Source organism: Falco cherrug, chromosome 13 (assembly GCF_023634085.1).
Source record: "Falco cherrug isolate bFalChe1 chromosome 13, bFalChe1.pri, whole genome shotgun sequence".
NCBI classification, from domain to species: domain Eukaryota; kingdom Metazoa; phylum Chordata; class Aves; order Falconiformes; family Falconidae; genus Falco; species Falco cherrug.
In genome coordinates this window covers 10,416,850-10,429,037 of record NC_073709.1, presented here as the reverse complement: position 1 = coordinate 10,429,037, position 12,188 = coordinate 10,416,850, and the positions used below count along the sequence as shown (strand labels likewise).

Below are 12,188 nucleotides of genomic sequence, written 5' to 3'. Positions count from 1 at the left end.
ATTGTTAGGGCACTCCTCCAGCAGAGAGACCCAATACTGATCATTTCTCCAGGGACACTAATGGAGAGTCATTTGGGTAGCATGTATCTTTCCTGGTTTTCCCTGTTTCCTCGCAAGTTGACGATCTGACTCTTATAAGGACATACCAAATGTCCGTGGTGATAGAAGACATTAAAATCAGATCTCCCAAATCACTCGCTACTGACCTAACCACGGGCAAACCTTCACTGAAGTCAGGGATAAAATTTTAGATGTTAAACTTGTTCCTTTTAAAGCTCCAGCTCACCAGCTAGTAGGTGCTCAGGTCTTTCTGAAAACTAGCATTATTAAGGCGTATCAAAACTGATATTCAGAATCATTATTTATGAGAAACTGCAGTGGGGAGCCTATGAAAATGGGTCCTAAGATCTCTTAGTAATCTATACCAAATTGTGGCTGCTGAGAACTAAAACATTTTCTCTGGACAGCTGTCTGCGTAAGTACAGGATGAACCTTTTGCATAGTCACATACCAGCAAAACACTGGATTTGCTGTGCCTTAGAGGGTCCCCACCACAGCCACCTCTCTGTGGTCACGTATGAAATTCCCAGTTTTAGTCTGAGAAAACAAAAAACCTGTAAAAACTTTCCACACATCAGAATAAACACACTTTTAAAACTGTGGTACAACATAACGTGGTGTAATGCAATGATAAGTCTTTATATAACATGACACCCAACCATACAGGCTCTCTGTAGACAGAGTTTTGTTAAACAAACTCCCGTTTTGAACACCCCACCCCCCACCCTCAAGGAAACAAATATCCCACCTTCCTCTCTTTTCCCCTTCGGGCTTGCCGTGCTTCAGCTCTGAAGCATCTTCTTGCCTCTCAGGCTTTCAAACCCAAGTGGGGTTTGCATTTATAACAATACCAGGCTGAAATCCAATTACTTCCATTTCAAATTTCAATTTCAAATTCAATAGAAAAATTTCAAAGACCTTAACGATGAAGGTGAGTCTTACTACTCTAATCTGTTGACAAATTGACACTGTAGTGTAGTCCCCCTTAATCTGAAGGGCAGGGACAAAGCCAGCGACAGTAGGCAGGGTACTGCCACTTTATTCTCAGTGTTGGGGTACACTGCCAAAAAAAAATTAAAAAAATCACATAATGAATGGTTTAGACATGCAGTCTTTGCAGTGCATGTTCTATGTGCTCCAGACAAAAATATTATTAAGCAGTTAGACACCACTCTATGCTACCTGAATAATTCAATAGGTCTTTAAGTTTCAGCTGCCAATCACTGCAAACTGGAGATTACAAAGCCGTCTACAAAAAGCTTTGTTCTAGTGAGATGAGACAGAAACATCACACTTTCCATACTACCAGCCAAAGCAAAAGGAAAAAAACACTTTGGCTACTGTGACAACACGGTCCTGTAGAATTAGCAGATACTCACAACACACCAAAGCTCTGCTTCCTATTACTCAAAGGCCCTTTCCACCAGACAGACAGCGTGGGGAGTATTTAAGTGACTGCCACTTCTGAAGTGGGTGATAAAACAAAATACTAAAATCTGGATCTTGTCACATATAGTAGGACTGATGCCATAGAAAACAAAATAAAACGGGAGAAGGTTAGGGTTGATAAAAATACTGAACACAGATTTCTAATGATGTATGATAAAAATAAATTACAGGCATATGGGGGAGGGGGATTAACAAATTTACTATCCACCAGGTTTTCTTAAATTCTAGAAAGTAACCTCCTGTGTGAAATGTGAGATGAATGGCTAACATTTCCCAAGTGCTCCGGCGAGAGCCATCTTTCTCCCATTCATTCTTGCAGAGGGACAGCTCAGGTTTAAAGTTCTTGTTCAGACACAGTTGGGCTCTAACCCCTGAGGTATCTTTTCAGACCCAGAGAAACCCTACCAGCATCATTATTGAAAGAGCAAAGCATGTACAAAGTGCATGGAAAAGCAATATACACTAGAAGCTATATACATTAGTACAAATCATTTTCTTCTGAGTCAAGAGAGCCAACGCCATGCACCGGGTTTCAGGAGGAGATACAGATACAGCAGAGAATGAAGAAACTACTGTACCGAGCATACAAAAGCAGGCCTTGATTTTCCAAAAGCAGTATCACAAATAGTTTTGCCAGTTCACACATTTTAAATGTATGCATTTTTCCAGGATCAGAGCCTGTATGTGCAGCTGATCTTTAAAGAAAGTTCACATTTTAATGTTTAGCTTCAGCAGGGAAAGAAGAAAGGACACCAACTGTTGTCTTTTTGCTGCATCATTTTTAAAAATCAGATGGCACTTGATTACTATACCTACCTAGAGGGAAAAACTCGCCCATTTTCTTCTTGAATATTTTGTAGTCAACCTCCAAAAAGACGCAGAAGATGATACGATCCACCTGTAAGAAACAAAATTATCCACAGTGAAATGATCCCAATCATAAACATTGGAAATAATAGTTAATAAAACCAAAGAAACTTCTAAGCCAACACACTTTTATGCTCCAGGCAAGCAAGAAAACATCACCAGGATGCATGTTTTGACTTTATTGTGCATCTGTGTTGTAATTTTAAAAATAACATTTGCAATCACAGCTCACAACTGTATTCTTTGTTAACTGCCTCCTGTTTATGCAAACCACTCTTGAGCACAGTATAAATGACTTTTGGCATTCTAGATGAGTACTGGGATGCAATGTTTGATGAAAGAGTCACATGGGGAGCTTCTAATAAGCATATAAAAGAGTAAATGGGTAAGCAAAGAGCTCTTTTTCCACTCCTTGTCCGACAAACCTATTTGCAAAACCATTTAGTATTTTAAAATGGCTTTAAAAGGTTTCATGTGGTTTTAATTTACATGAAACCACTTATTCTTGCTATAATGCCAGCAGAATGCAGCAAAAACAAAAGCTGATTAGATGACAGGTAGCACATGGGGTAAATAAAACATTTAATATGCCATCTACTTAGCAAGGCTGAGCATATCAATGAAACCACAGCCCATAATGTATGCGCCACCCACCAACGATTTCAAATAAATTGTTTGGGAGATCATTGAATGTGAAAAGCTTTTCTAAACGAGGCCAAAAAAAAAAAGCCAAACAAAATAAGAAACAAACAGAATTCCAAAGCCTTTAAGACTGAAAAACACCCATACTGGACTTCACTCTAGCCTTGCTATTTCTTTGTTTTATCTGCTTGAATAGCCCAGCACAAATTGCCCCTGCAGCCAAACCCCGGCTCCAGGAGGGAGCTGTGGAAGTCAAAAAGACCCTCCCCATGGCTGAGCTGAGGGATCTGCAACCCAGTAATCAAATTTGTCTCTGTAGTGCATGAGAGCTTAACCAGAAAGGGTTGAAGACCAAGCAACAGGAAATTCAGCATCTTGGCTGGCATTATACTGTCCTCGTGTCTCCATGGGCAATCAGCCGATCTGTCGTAGCAGAGCTCCTCAAGAGTGCCTCTGCACATGCTAGAAAAAGCACCAGCCCCCCCCCCCGCAGGGAAACTGGCGGAAGGAATGCTCTCAAAAAAAAATGCCTTCTTTCCCTTATTTTCAGTAGAAAATGCTGTCCTTTTGCTACAGCTGCTCTTCGAAGCAAAGTACAAGTCTAGGCTTCAAAGATACCATTATGCTGAGCAGCTCAGCTCAGGACATCATTTTAGAGCTCATTTTGAAGCAGCCTGGTAGAATACAGAAAGGAATGGGAGCAGGCAATAATCGGTTACGCTGGAAAATGCTAGGAGCTGCTAACAAGGACATCTCTGAATCAAAGCTGACTACAAAACCTGAAAAAGCAAAATAGGTAGGAAATACTAGACTGAAGGTAGAGGTTATGTGGGCGTTAAGGAAGAAAGAGGCTTGTAAGCAGGAGAGAAACCAGCAGGGCAGAACTTGGGTGGACGCTGCCTCCCATGGAAGCATATTGGCAGATTTATATAAGCAAGAGAACTGCCTGTTGCTGTCTGCTCATATGACGTTCACAGAAACAAGCTGTTCTGTGCATCCCTCGTAAACAAACCAGGCTAAACCTTAAAAATATGCTGGACTGTGTCATCAGCTACTCTTCACAAAGAATACAATAACCCAATTACTGGTGAAATGCTCAAGACAAAAAGCCATACTCATCCGTGTACTCACAAATTTGTAACATAAAGCACTGGTGGCAAGAGGTGCCACGTTTTACCTACATGAGAATTCCCACCTAAGTAAAGTTGTGTGTTTTCAGGAAGGAAGCTTTAGACAGTGAATGTTTAAATTATACTTAGTGTGAAAATGGGTTTAAGATAGGTGAGGCTAGATTGTCATCTTCTATCTCTGCCTCCTGAGCAGAGCAGATATTCAAGTATTACAGTGATAAGCCCAACACGTGAATCAGGACAGACAAAAGAGCAAGGATGGAAATTTATAAACCAAAGGAGGAATGATATTCCTCCGCAGAGAAGCTCTGAGTTGTCTTAGTCTCTCTATAGTCTCATATTCTCTGCTGTAAATACTACAGACTTTCTCTTCACTTTACATAGTTCAACTTCTTGAGGTGTTCCCTTTACTTTTATTTATTCTGTACAGTTGAAAATGATAAAACTTCCGCAATCCTGAGAATTTCTCCTACTTCTAATATAATTCCATAATTTAAAGATAGGGAATCTCTCTAGTAACGGCAGACTATTTCAAAATTTCTAGCCTCCTGACTGTATACATCCTATATATAAACCTGTTCAATTTCTTCTTCGTGTGAGAAAAAGTGCTCTATTTTTAAGTATGCATAAGATATTGTGATGACAGCTGAAATCCTGTGTTTATCTGATTGAATGGCATGTGTTGGCAGATAGTAAATCTGAAATTAAACCATATTCTATCATCCTGCCAGTCACTGACTATTTTATCTAACATCCCCAGCTAAAATAACTTGAAATTAGGTACAGAAAGTAACCCTTGTCCTCACTGTTCCCATTCCAGCTACAATAAGGAAAGGTTTAATCCAAGTGACTACAGACCTGCCTTGCCTGCTGGCTCACAAAAGCTCAGCAGGCCTTTTGGGATGCACACTTATGAAAGCTGCTCCTTATTCAAAGAGGAAATCTCTCGTCTCATGTGGCTAGGAAATGCCAACTCGATTAGTCTTTTTATGCTGCCCCTTTACAGAGGGCAGGGACTGACCCCCAGGGACTGCCCAGAGCACGCCCAGGCAGCCCCCAGCACCTTTTGTAGGTGCACAGCTCCTCCACAGCTGACCAAGCACCACTCAACTGCAGAAGAAGTTTAAAGGAGCTGCAAGTTAAAGCTCATCCCTGATTGACAGATCTTTTTTGGAGGCCGGTATTAAAATCAACCAACCCCTGTCAGAACCCGATTAAATTCTGCTCGCTTCACAGCTATGAATAGGTGGATCAAAGAACCCCAAAATTAAGAGCACTGCAACACAGGAAGAAGGGAGTTAAATTGTGTGAGCTGTTCACTTATTAAGCAGCTTCACAGCTCAAGGCTGTGAGTATATATTTTTTTAAAAAAATATGTATTTATTACATTTATCTCTTGGGTCCTGCTCTCCTTGCCAGGCTCCCTTTAATTTTGAGGACACCTTCCCTTTGGTTTTGTTAGCTGCACCTGATAAGGATCAGTAAACTTCTAGGGCTCTTCATGGCTCACAGGGCTCAAGCTGTTTTTCAGTGGAACGGACCCAGAGTCAGTCATTAATGCCAGGATTTTCCAAGGATACGGCCAGATCTCATGAACTGAAAACCCCTCCGCTGGGTATAAAAGCCCTGTTGGTCTTAATGGCAGCAGCACTGATCTTAATACAAAGAAGCTAGCAAAAAAATTCCCTCCTGTTTTATGTTCGATGACGTTTGATTTGTTTATTTGCTTTTTCCGCAGTGAATGTGAGAGCATTTTGCATCTAGTGAGTTTTAAGTTTATCAGTGGGTTAATGCACCCTGGGTTAGCTCACTCATAGACCACTAATGAAGCAGGCAGGTGCTCAGGGACTGCACCATCACCGCAGCATGGGAACGATGAAAAGCTGCCAAGGGTCTCACCAACCACACGGCAGAGCTGGAAGCTGCACCCCTCTGCGGCAGCTGAGCTCCACCGCCATGCAGACACCACCAACTAGAGACAGCTCTGCCCACAGAAGGCAAGCAGAGCAAGATGGGCACACACTGCTTGAAGAGATGACTGCAAGCCTCGCCACATCCAAGGCTACAATAAACCAAGAGTCTGCTGATGCTTTCTGGCAACTTTCTACTCTTTTTTTTTAATGGATTCTTAGAGAAGAAAAGAAGCCCTGCCTTTGCTAGCAAAGCAAAAGCACACACCAAGTTCCCTAAAGGACCCTTCCCTCTACCGCAGCATGCGGGAGGACACTCCCCTGCTTACATGCACATCGGTGTGTGCAGCCACTGACATAGGAGTTTATACTCTACAGCTGTACCTATACATAGTTTAGGATCCAAAATATCTCTGGTTTTATCTCTTCTCTTCTACTGTGGCCTCTGGCAGGTTTTCCTGATTCCTCTGACTTAATTCCCCTATCTGTTTAGGGAACACTTATACTTAGTCATGCACTTACACATCACTACAAAGAGGTATTGCCAGGCACAATCCCCGGGATATGCCAAATGTTGTCATACATATAGCTGTATATATACCCAGGTGCCAAGCTGTATATATCAGCACAGTTTTGAAGCAGAAAAATGATCAAAAGACATTCTAGACTATCTAATCAGAGTTTCCGTGTCATTGCCACCTTGCATCCTAACAAAACAACAGCTCGCAACGAAAATAAACCCAACTGCATTTCAGCACTCCAATGTATTTTATGCATATCCCCGTACCAAGACATTTACCCAGCAGGCAGTGACTGCTTTTTATTATATGTGACAATAAGTTTCATCATAATTTAAATCGTGCCAGAAAATACACAATAGAAAAACAATGTTGACTTGTAAGAAATGTTTCACAATCCCAAATCAAATTAATGGTAGCAAACCACAAAAAGAATGAAGCAGCGTTCTGCTTTTTGTGCGCGTAGCAAATCCCTTTTATGAAATGCCCTTGGCTGATCCCACCAGACCTATTGTAAGGTGATGGTGAACTCCAGAAGCTTGCTGTAACATTTTTAGTTTATCATTCTTTGGACTGAATTCAAAACCCAGTGAAGCCAAACAGAGGCTCTTATTGACTTCAGCGTGGTCGGATCGGCACCTGTACTCCATAGGACCAGAAATAACATTTGCCTTCTTAAGAATTAAAGTTCTGATATTCAAATTTCATTACACAAAATCCTCAGACACTTTCTCAAACATACCCTTAACAGTCACTGTTCAGAGCTGCCTGTACCCATTAAGACCCGTTGACTACAATGTCTGTAAGGAAGAAGCCCCAAACCTTCAATAGTGCTGCAATCCCACATTTTCCCTGTGCTCGCACCACAGCTGCTCGGGCATGCCTGTTGGCTTTTATTCCCTGACAAGACTTCCCTTGTAGGGACCAGTGGGAACAAAGCCACCTAAGTCAGGTTTCCAAGGCAGGCTCTCGTGGAATTAAAATCTGAGTTGTGGGAGGCACAGAATAAGGAGGAAGAGATCTTTAATGCACCACAGCATCAAGTTACAAGAGTCCTAGCTGGTCCCTGCACACTGTGTAAAATTTCTTCTATTTCTGTGGCAAGGGCTCAGTTTGCTGTTCTGAAGTCTACATCTCTCTGACTTATCTTCAGGGAACCCCTTTTCCCATCTCTTTCTTTTCTGGTTTTCTGACAGAGTTCCTCCCTGCCCAGGACCAAGCTGACACATTGAACTGACTGCATGCAGAGGTACACTTCAAAGACACCAACATCTGTTTCTGCCCCCTTAAAGTACTCTAAGTGATGCTCTTGATGCTGACAGTCTCCCCTTCAGCCTACCCTTTGCCCAACCTGATCCTCTGATAATCCTATTGCAACCAACTAACAGATGGAAATACCAGCTTTGTAAAATAACACAGGCATCTGCCATATCCCTGGCAGCAGCTGTGATCCACTTTGCCAGAGGCACTGCCTTTCCTCAACACCAAGCACATCTGGCCAGCTGTCCAGCTAGCAATCTGCCCAACCAGAAAAAAAGAGCAGAGAGAACTGCATCCCACTTGGAAAGGAGCAGCGGTCGAGGCCAGAAGTTTTCACACACGCCTTCCAAAGGGGAATGCTTCAGGCCCTATAAAACCTACTCATTTTGTAGCACCATAAATTAAAATTCACCCTCCTGGTATTATTACTAATTTCACAGAACCCATTAAAGCATAGAGCCTAGCTGACTGTCTGCTCCTTTCAGCATGACATCATGGTCTATAATTGCAGAATTACTCTCCAAAAGAACTTCAGTCAAGTATTTATGGCAAATACAAAGCTTTGGTGCCGCTTCCATCTTCATAACAAGATTTAAGTGGGGCAGAGGTGTCAGACTGGCGATACGGTGAATTTGACAATCAACGAACTGTGTGATGATGTTCGCAAAGCAATTCACGTAGCCTTAAGATCTTTACACCTGGCCTAGCTTCAAATCCACTGCAGACCTGAGCCAAAACACCCCCAACGTTTACTTGAACTCGTAGCCACCCAAATAAGCCCGGCTTCAGGCAAAGAGGCAATCTTCAGATCATCCTTCAGTCAGTGCTGGTGGAGAGAGAAAGATGTACTCTCTCAGGACAAAGCTCTTGGATTTTCATGGGTTTGAGTTTTGAGATTCTTTGAACCCAAAGCAAAAACCTAAATAAAAATCCACATTACTGTAAACCTCCTGCCAGTAATGGCATTAATGGAGCGTTATGATATCACATCAAGAGCAAATACCCGTTGAGGACTAGCTGTGAAGAAGCAACTCTTACTTAAACCATCCTATTACTTTGGCAGTCATTGAAAGTAAAAATAATACAAAACACATGAATTATAAAATTATTTACGCTTATCAGAAGTAGAGTGGAATGTTTTCTATGGTTGTTTTACTGAAGTTAAAAACAGAAACAAAGTTATTATTAGCGCTTTAATATCCTACTTCATGACAGAAAGCATACTTTGCTTGGAGTGACAGATAATTAAAAGTCCAAAGGCAATTCAAAAAAAACCCAACAAAACAACAAAAAACCCTCATAAAGTTATTACAAGTTTGGAATATTAATACAAACAACACCCCAAAAGAACGGTACATAAGGCTTTGTAGCAAACCCTGCCTCTAAAACAAATTACAGTAGCAACACACTTACCTACGAAACTCAAGATAAATTTAAAATACAGTCAGAATGTCTCTCCCTGTCTATTGTGCCCATCCCGACAGCTCTGCTCATATTCAACAGATGAAGGCAAATTACTCCCTGTATCACACGGGTACCAGACACACCACTGTAGTTATCACTATGGCACAAGCCTATCTTCACAATACTGAAACACATTAAAAACCATAATACTTTCCAGTGGAGAAGCACTTTTACCCACAGATCTCAAACACAAGTAAGCATTACAGTTTTGTGATAGTTCTGATAGATCTCTGCCTTCAGGTGGAGATTTGATGTGCCCAAGGTCACAGAGAACAACAGTAGCAGAACTAGACCAGGACCCTGGGATTTTTCCTCCTGTTCTTTCTTCAGGCAAAGATGCTACAGACAAAAAAAATTCCCATCAATGGTCACAAGTAGAGTTCACAAGCTTCACTGCACATCTCCAGTTTTCCTCTGGCATATCCTTTCAATGTAGTCATGTATTGTGAGAATCAGTAATGATAACTCCTTTTCCCGAATACATTGGTTGTTTTTTAAAGGTTACATACTCTCTGTGAGGAGATTCACTCTGTGCCTTCAATACCTCTTTAATACAGCATTTTATTCAAGGACAGGTAGAGCTTTCCCTTTTGAACCTGGTGAATCTTCGTGCTGAGCTGTTACTTTTTTTTTTTTGTATGAACAAAGCACCTCCCAAACAAGCACAGTGGCTGTCCTAAAGCAGTAATCTGGATCTAAAATAGGAAATTATAATAACATTTTTGGAAGAATTTACAAATGGCCAGCAACAAAATTGTATGCGTCCCAGTTGCTCGTACATTGCATGATTACATGACAAATAAGACATGATAGTCCTGCAGTGACAATATAAACACAGACAGACTATAAAATAACCAGTAGTTATTAGTCCACATGTGGGGGTTTTTTGCTCAATAACTAAAAGTTTTTCAGTTTCCTAAAGGTGAAAAAACCTGTAAAATCAGCCTAGGATTTAAGGCAATGTCTCAGTATATTTCTTTTGATGGTCACTAAAACTTGTCAGGAAAGGGGCAAGAGAGTAGTTTAAAAATGCATTTGTTTTTACCAAGATATCCATCAATCTGCACAATTCACTTCTATGCCACACAAACACGATGACATAAAGCCCATTAATCTTTTCCAGCTTAATACCTACTGTCCTTTGAAGATACATGTTTGGAATATCTGAAGACGACCTCCATTTTTCACAGTTACCAGTCATAGGGCAGCTGACACAGCCAAGATAATCCTGTATTCAGCGAAACCGAGGGAATGAATGGATTCTGATGAATGTAATTTGCTATCTCAGTGACAAATGGCAAATGTGAAGAGAGGGTATGCATGCAAATATAACTGCGTTAAATAAGGGCTTGTGAAGGATAGTACTCTGAAAATATCTGATAGGCAGTTTTACAACAACCATGCATTTTTTGAGGAGATAAATCATCAGCTTAAAGTTATCATTACACCCTCACTGTGGATGTCCGCTGAATGAGATGGTATTGCAGCATACAATCAAGCAGCATGTTGTAATCCCACAGGCCAAGTTTTTGCACCACATTTTACCTTACAACATATTTTTTTCAGTATCTTTTTAGTAACAGTTTGGACAGAAACACCCCGAAGATCCCAATGATTATGAGCATCCTAAGCCTGTTTGGTTGTCCAACCTAACCTGTAGCAGACTAATTCTTAGAAGACATTCCATGTTCTACTAACACCAAAAGCTCTTTGCTGGATCCCCTGAGGCTGAGGTGTCACTTTGGAAAATTCTTGATGTTCTTACCAGTTCTGTTGTCGTACCACATAATATCTAAGAATACAGTTTCCACCCCTTCCCAGGGCCAGCAGGAGAATCAGCACTACTTGCTCAGAGTCCACCACTCAAGAAAAAACAATACGCTTGAAAACAGAAACGTAGTCTCCTCCTTGCTATCAACTTTGTAGCTGCTGCAAGATTCTGAATATAGAACAGCCCTAGGTTTTAAAACCACACGGACAGACCAAGTGATGGTGCCTCCTACCCTTCAGACAGGTAGGTATGAGTAAATTAGGTACGGATGCCAGAGCCAGCACCAGGAGAAGGCAGAGTGGCCATAGGCTAGGAAGCAGCAGAAGGATCAATGGGAGATTCATGTCCTGGAAAGCAAAGCTCCCTACTGCTGTGCTGCGGAGGTAGGGAATAGCAGTGACTTCCAGGCATTATGAGAAGTCACCAGGTCCCTGAGCAGTGGGAACGTGTCTGTCAGTCCCCAACAGCTCTGCCTCCCGTGTTCTTCCCTGCATCAGGGGTGGGAGTGCTCTCCTGCCGCAGGAATAGGAGTGCACTGGCGTCTCATGGCTGGGCCAGAATCAAACATTTCTGGCTGTGCTGCTGAGAGGCCCTGAGCAGGCTCCTGAGGATGCACAATAAATGTTTGTGCTGCAGAAAAAAAAGCAGGAGAAACAGCTCCCAGAAGCAGCAGATGATGGCTTAAATAACTTTTTAAGTGTGCTGTTACAGGCAGGGTAAATTTGCAGTCATGATAAACTCAACAATAATTTTCTCACTGAGGTAGAGCAATGGTTTTACCTCACTTGGGGCGTTGGGATACTTTACAACTGTTGACTGCTGTCACCTGGGTTTTTCATGTTATTTTCTAATTTATTGCCAAAGTAAAAAATTCTGGCTTGATCTTACGAAGTTGGTTTAAAATTCAACTTATTCAAGTATTTCCATCAAAAGAGACCAGAAGACCCTCACATACAAAATTATACATACACCTAGGACCTGGAAGGTTTCACCATTGAAAGCTGTGCAAAATAAATGATTTGCTGTAGAAATCCCTCAAACCTAATGCAATTGAGAGCAGTCCCTGAAGGAAGCTCGCATGGGGTATTTCCCTTCTTTAATCATTCTCACCTTCATT

General features: G+C 41.5%; 1 protein-coding gene across 3 annotated transcripts in view; it reads right to left on the bottom strand.

The window, feature by feature from the left end:
- Positions 1-12,188, bottom strand: part of MACROD2 (mono-ADP ribosylhydrolase 2) — an 892,531-nt gene that overhangs the window by 87,901 nt on the left and 792,442 nt on the right. For all 3 annotated transcript variants that reach the window (XM_055726161.1, XM_055726159.1, XM_055726160.1), the window contains exon 9: positions 2,326-2,407. In XM_055726161.1, coding sequence (XP_055582136.1) covers positions 2,326-2,407 — 82 coding nt within the window. The remainder of the gene's footprint in view (positions 1-2,325; positions 2,408-12,188) is intronic.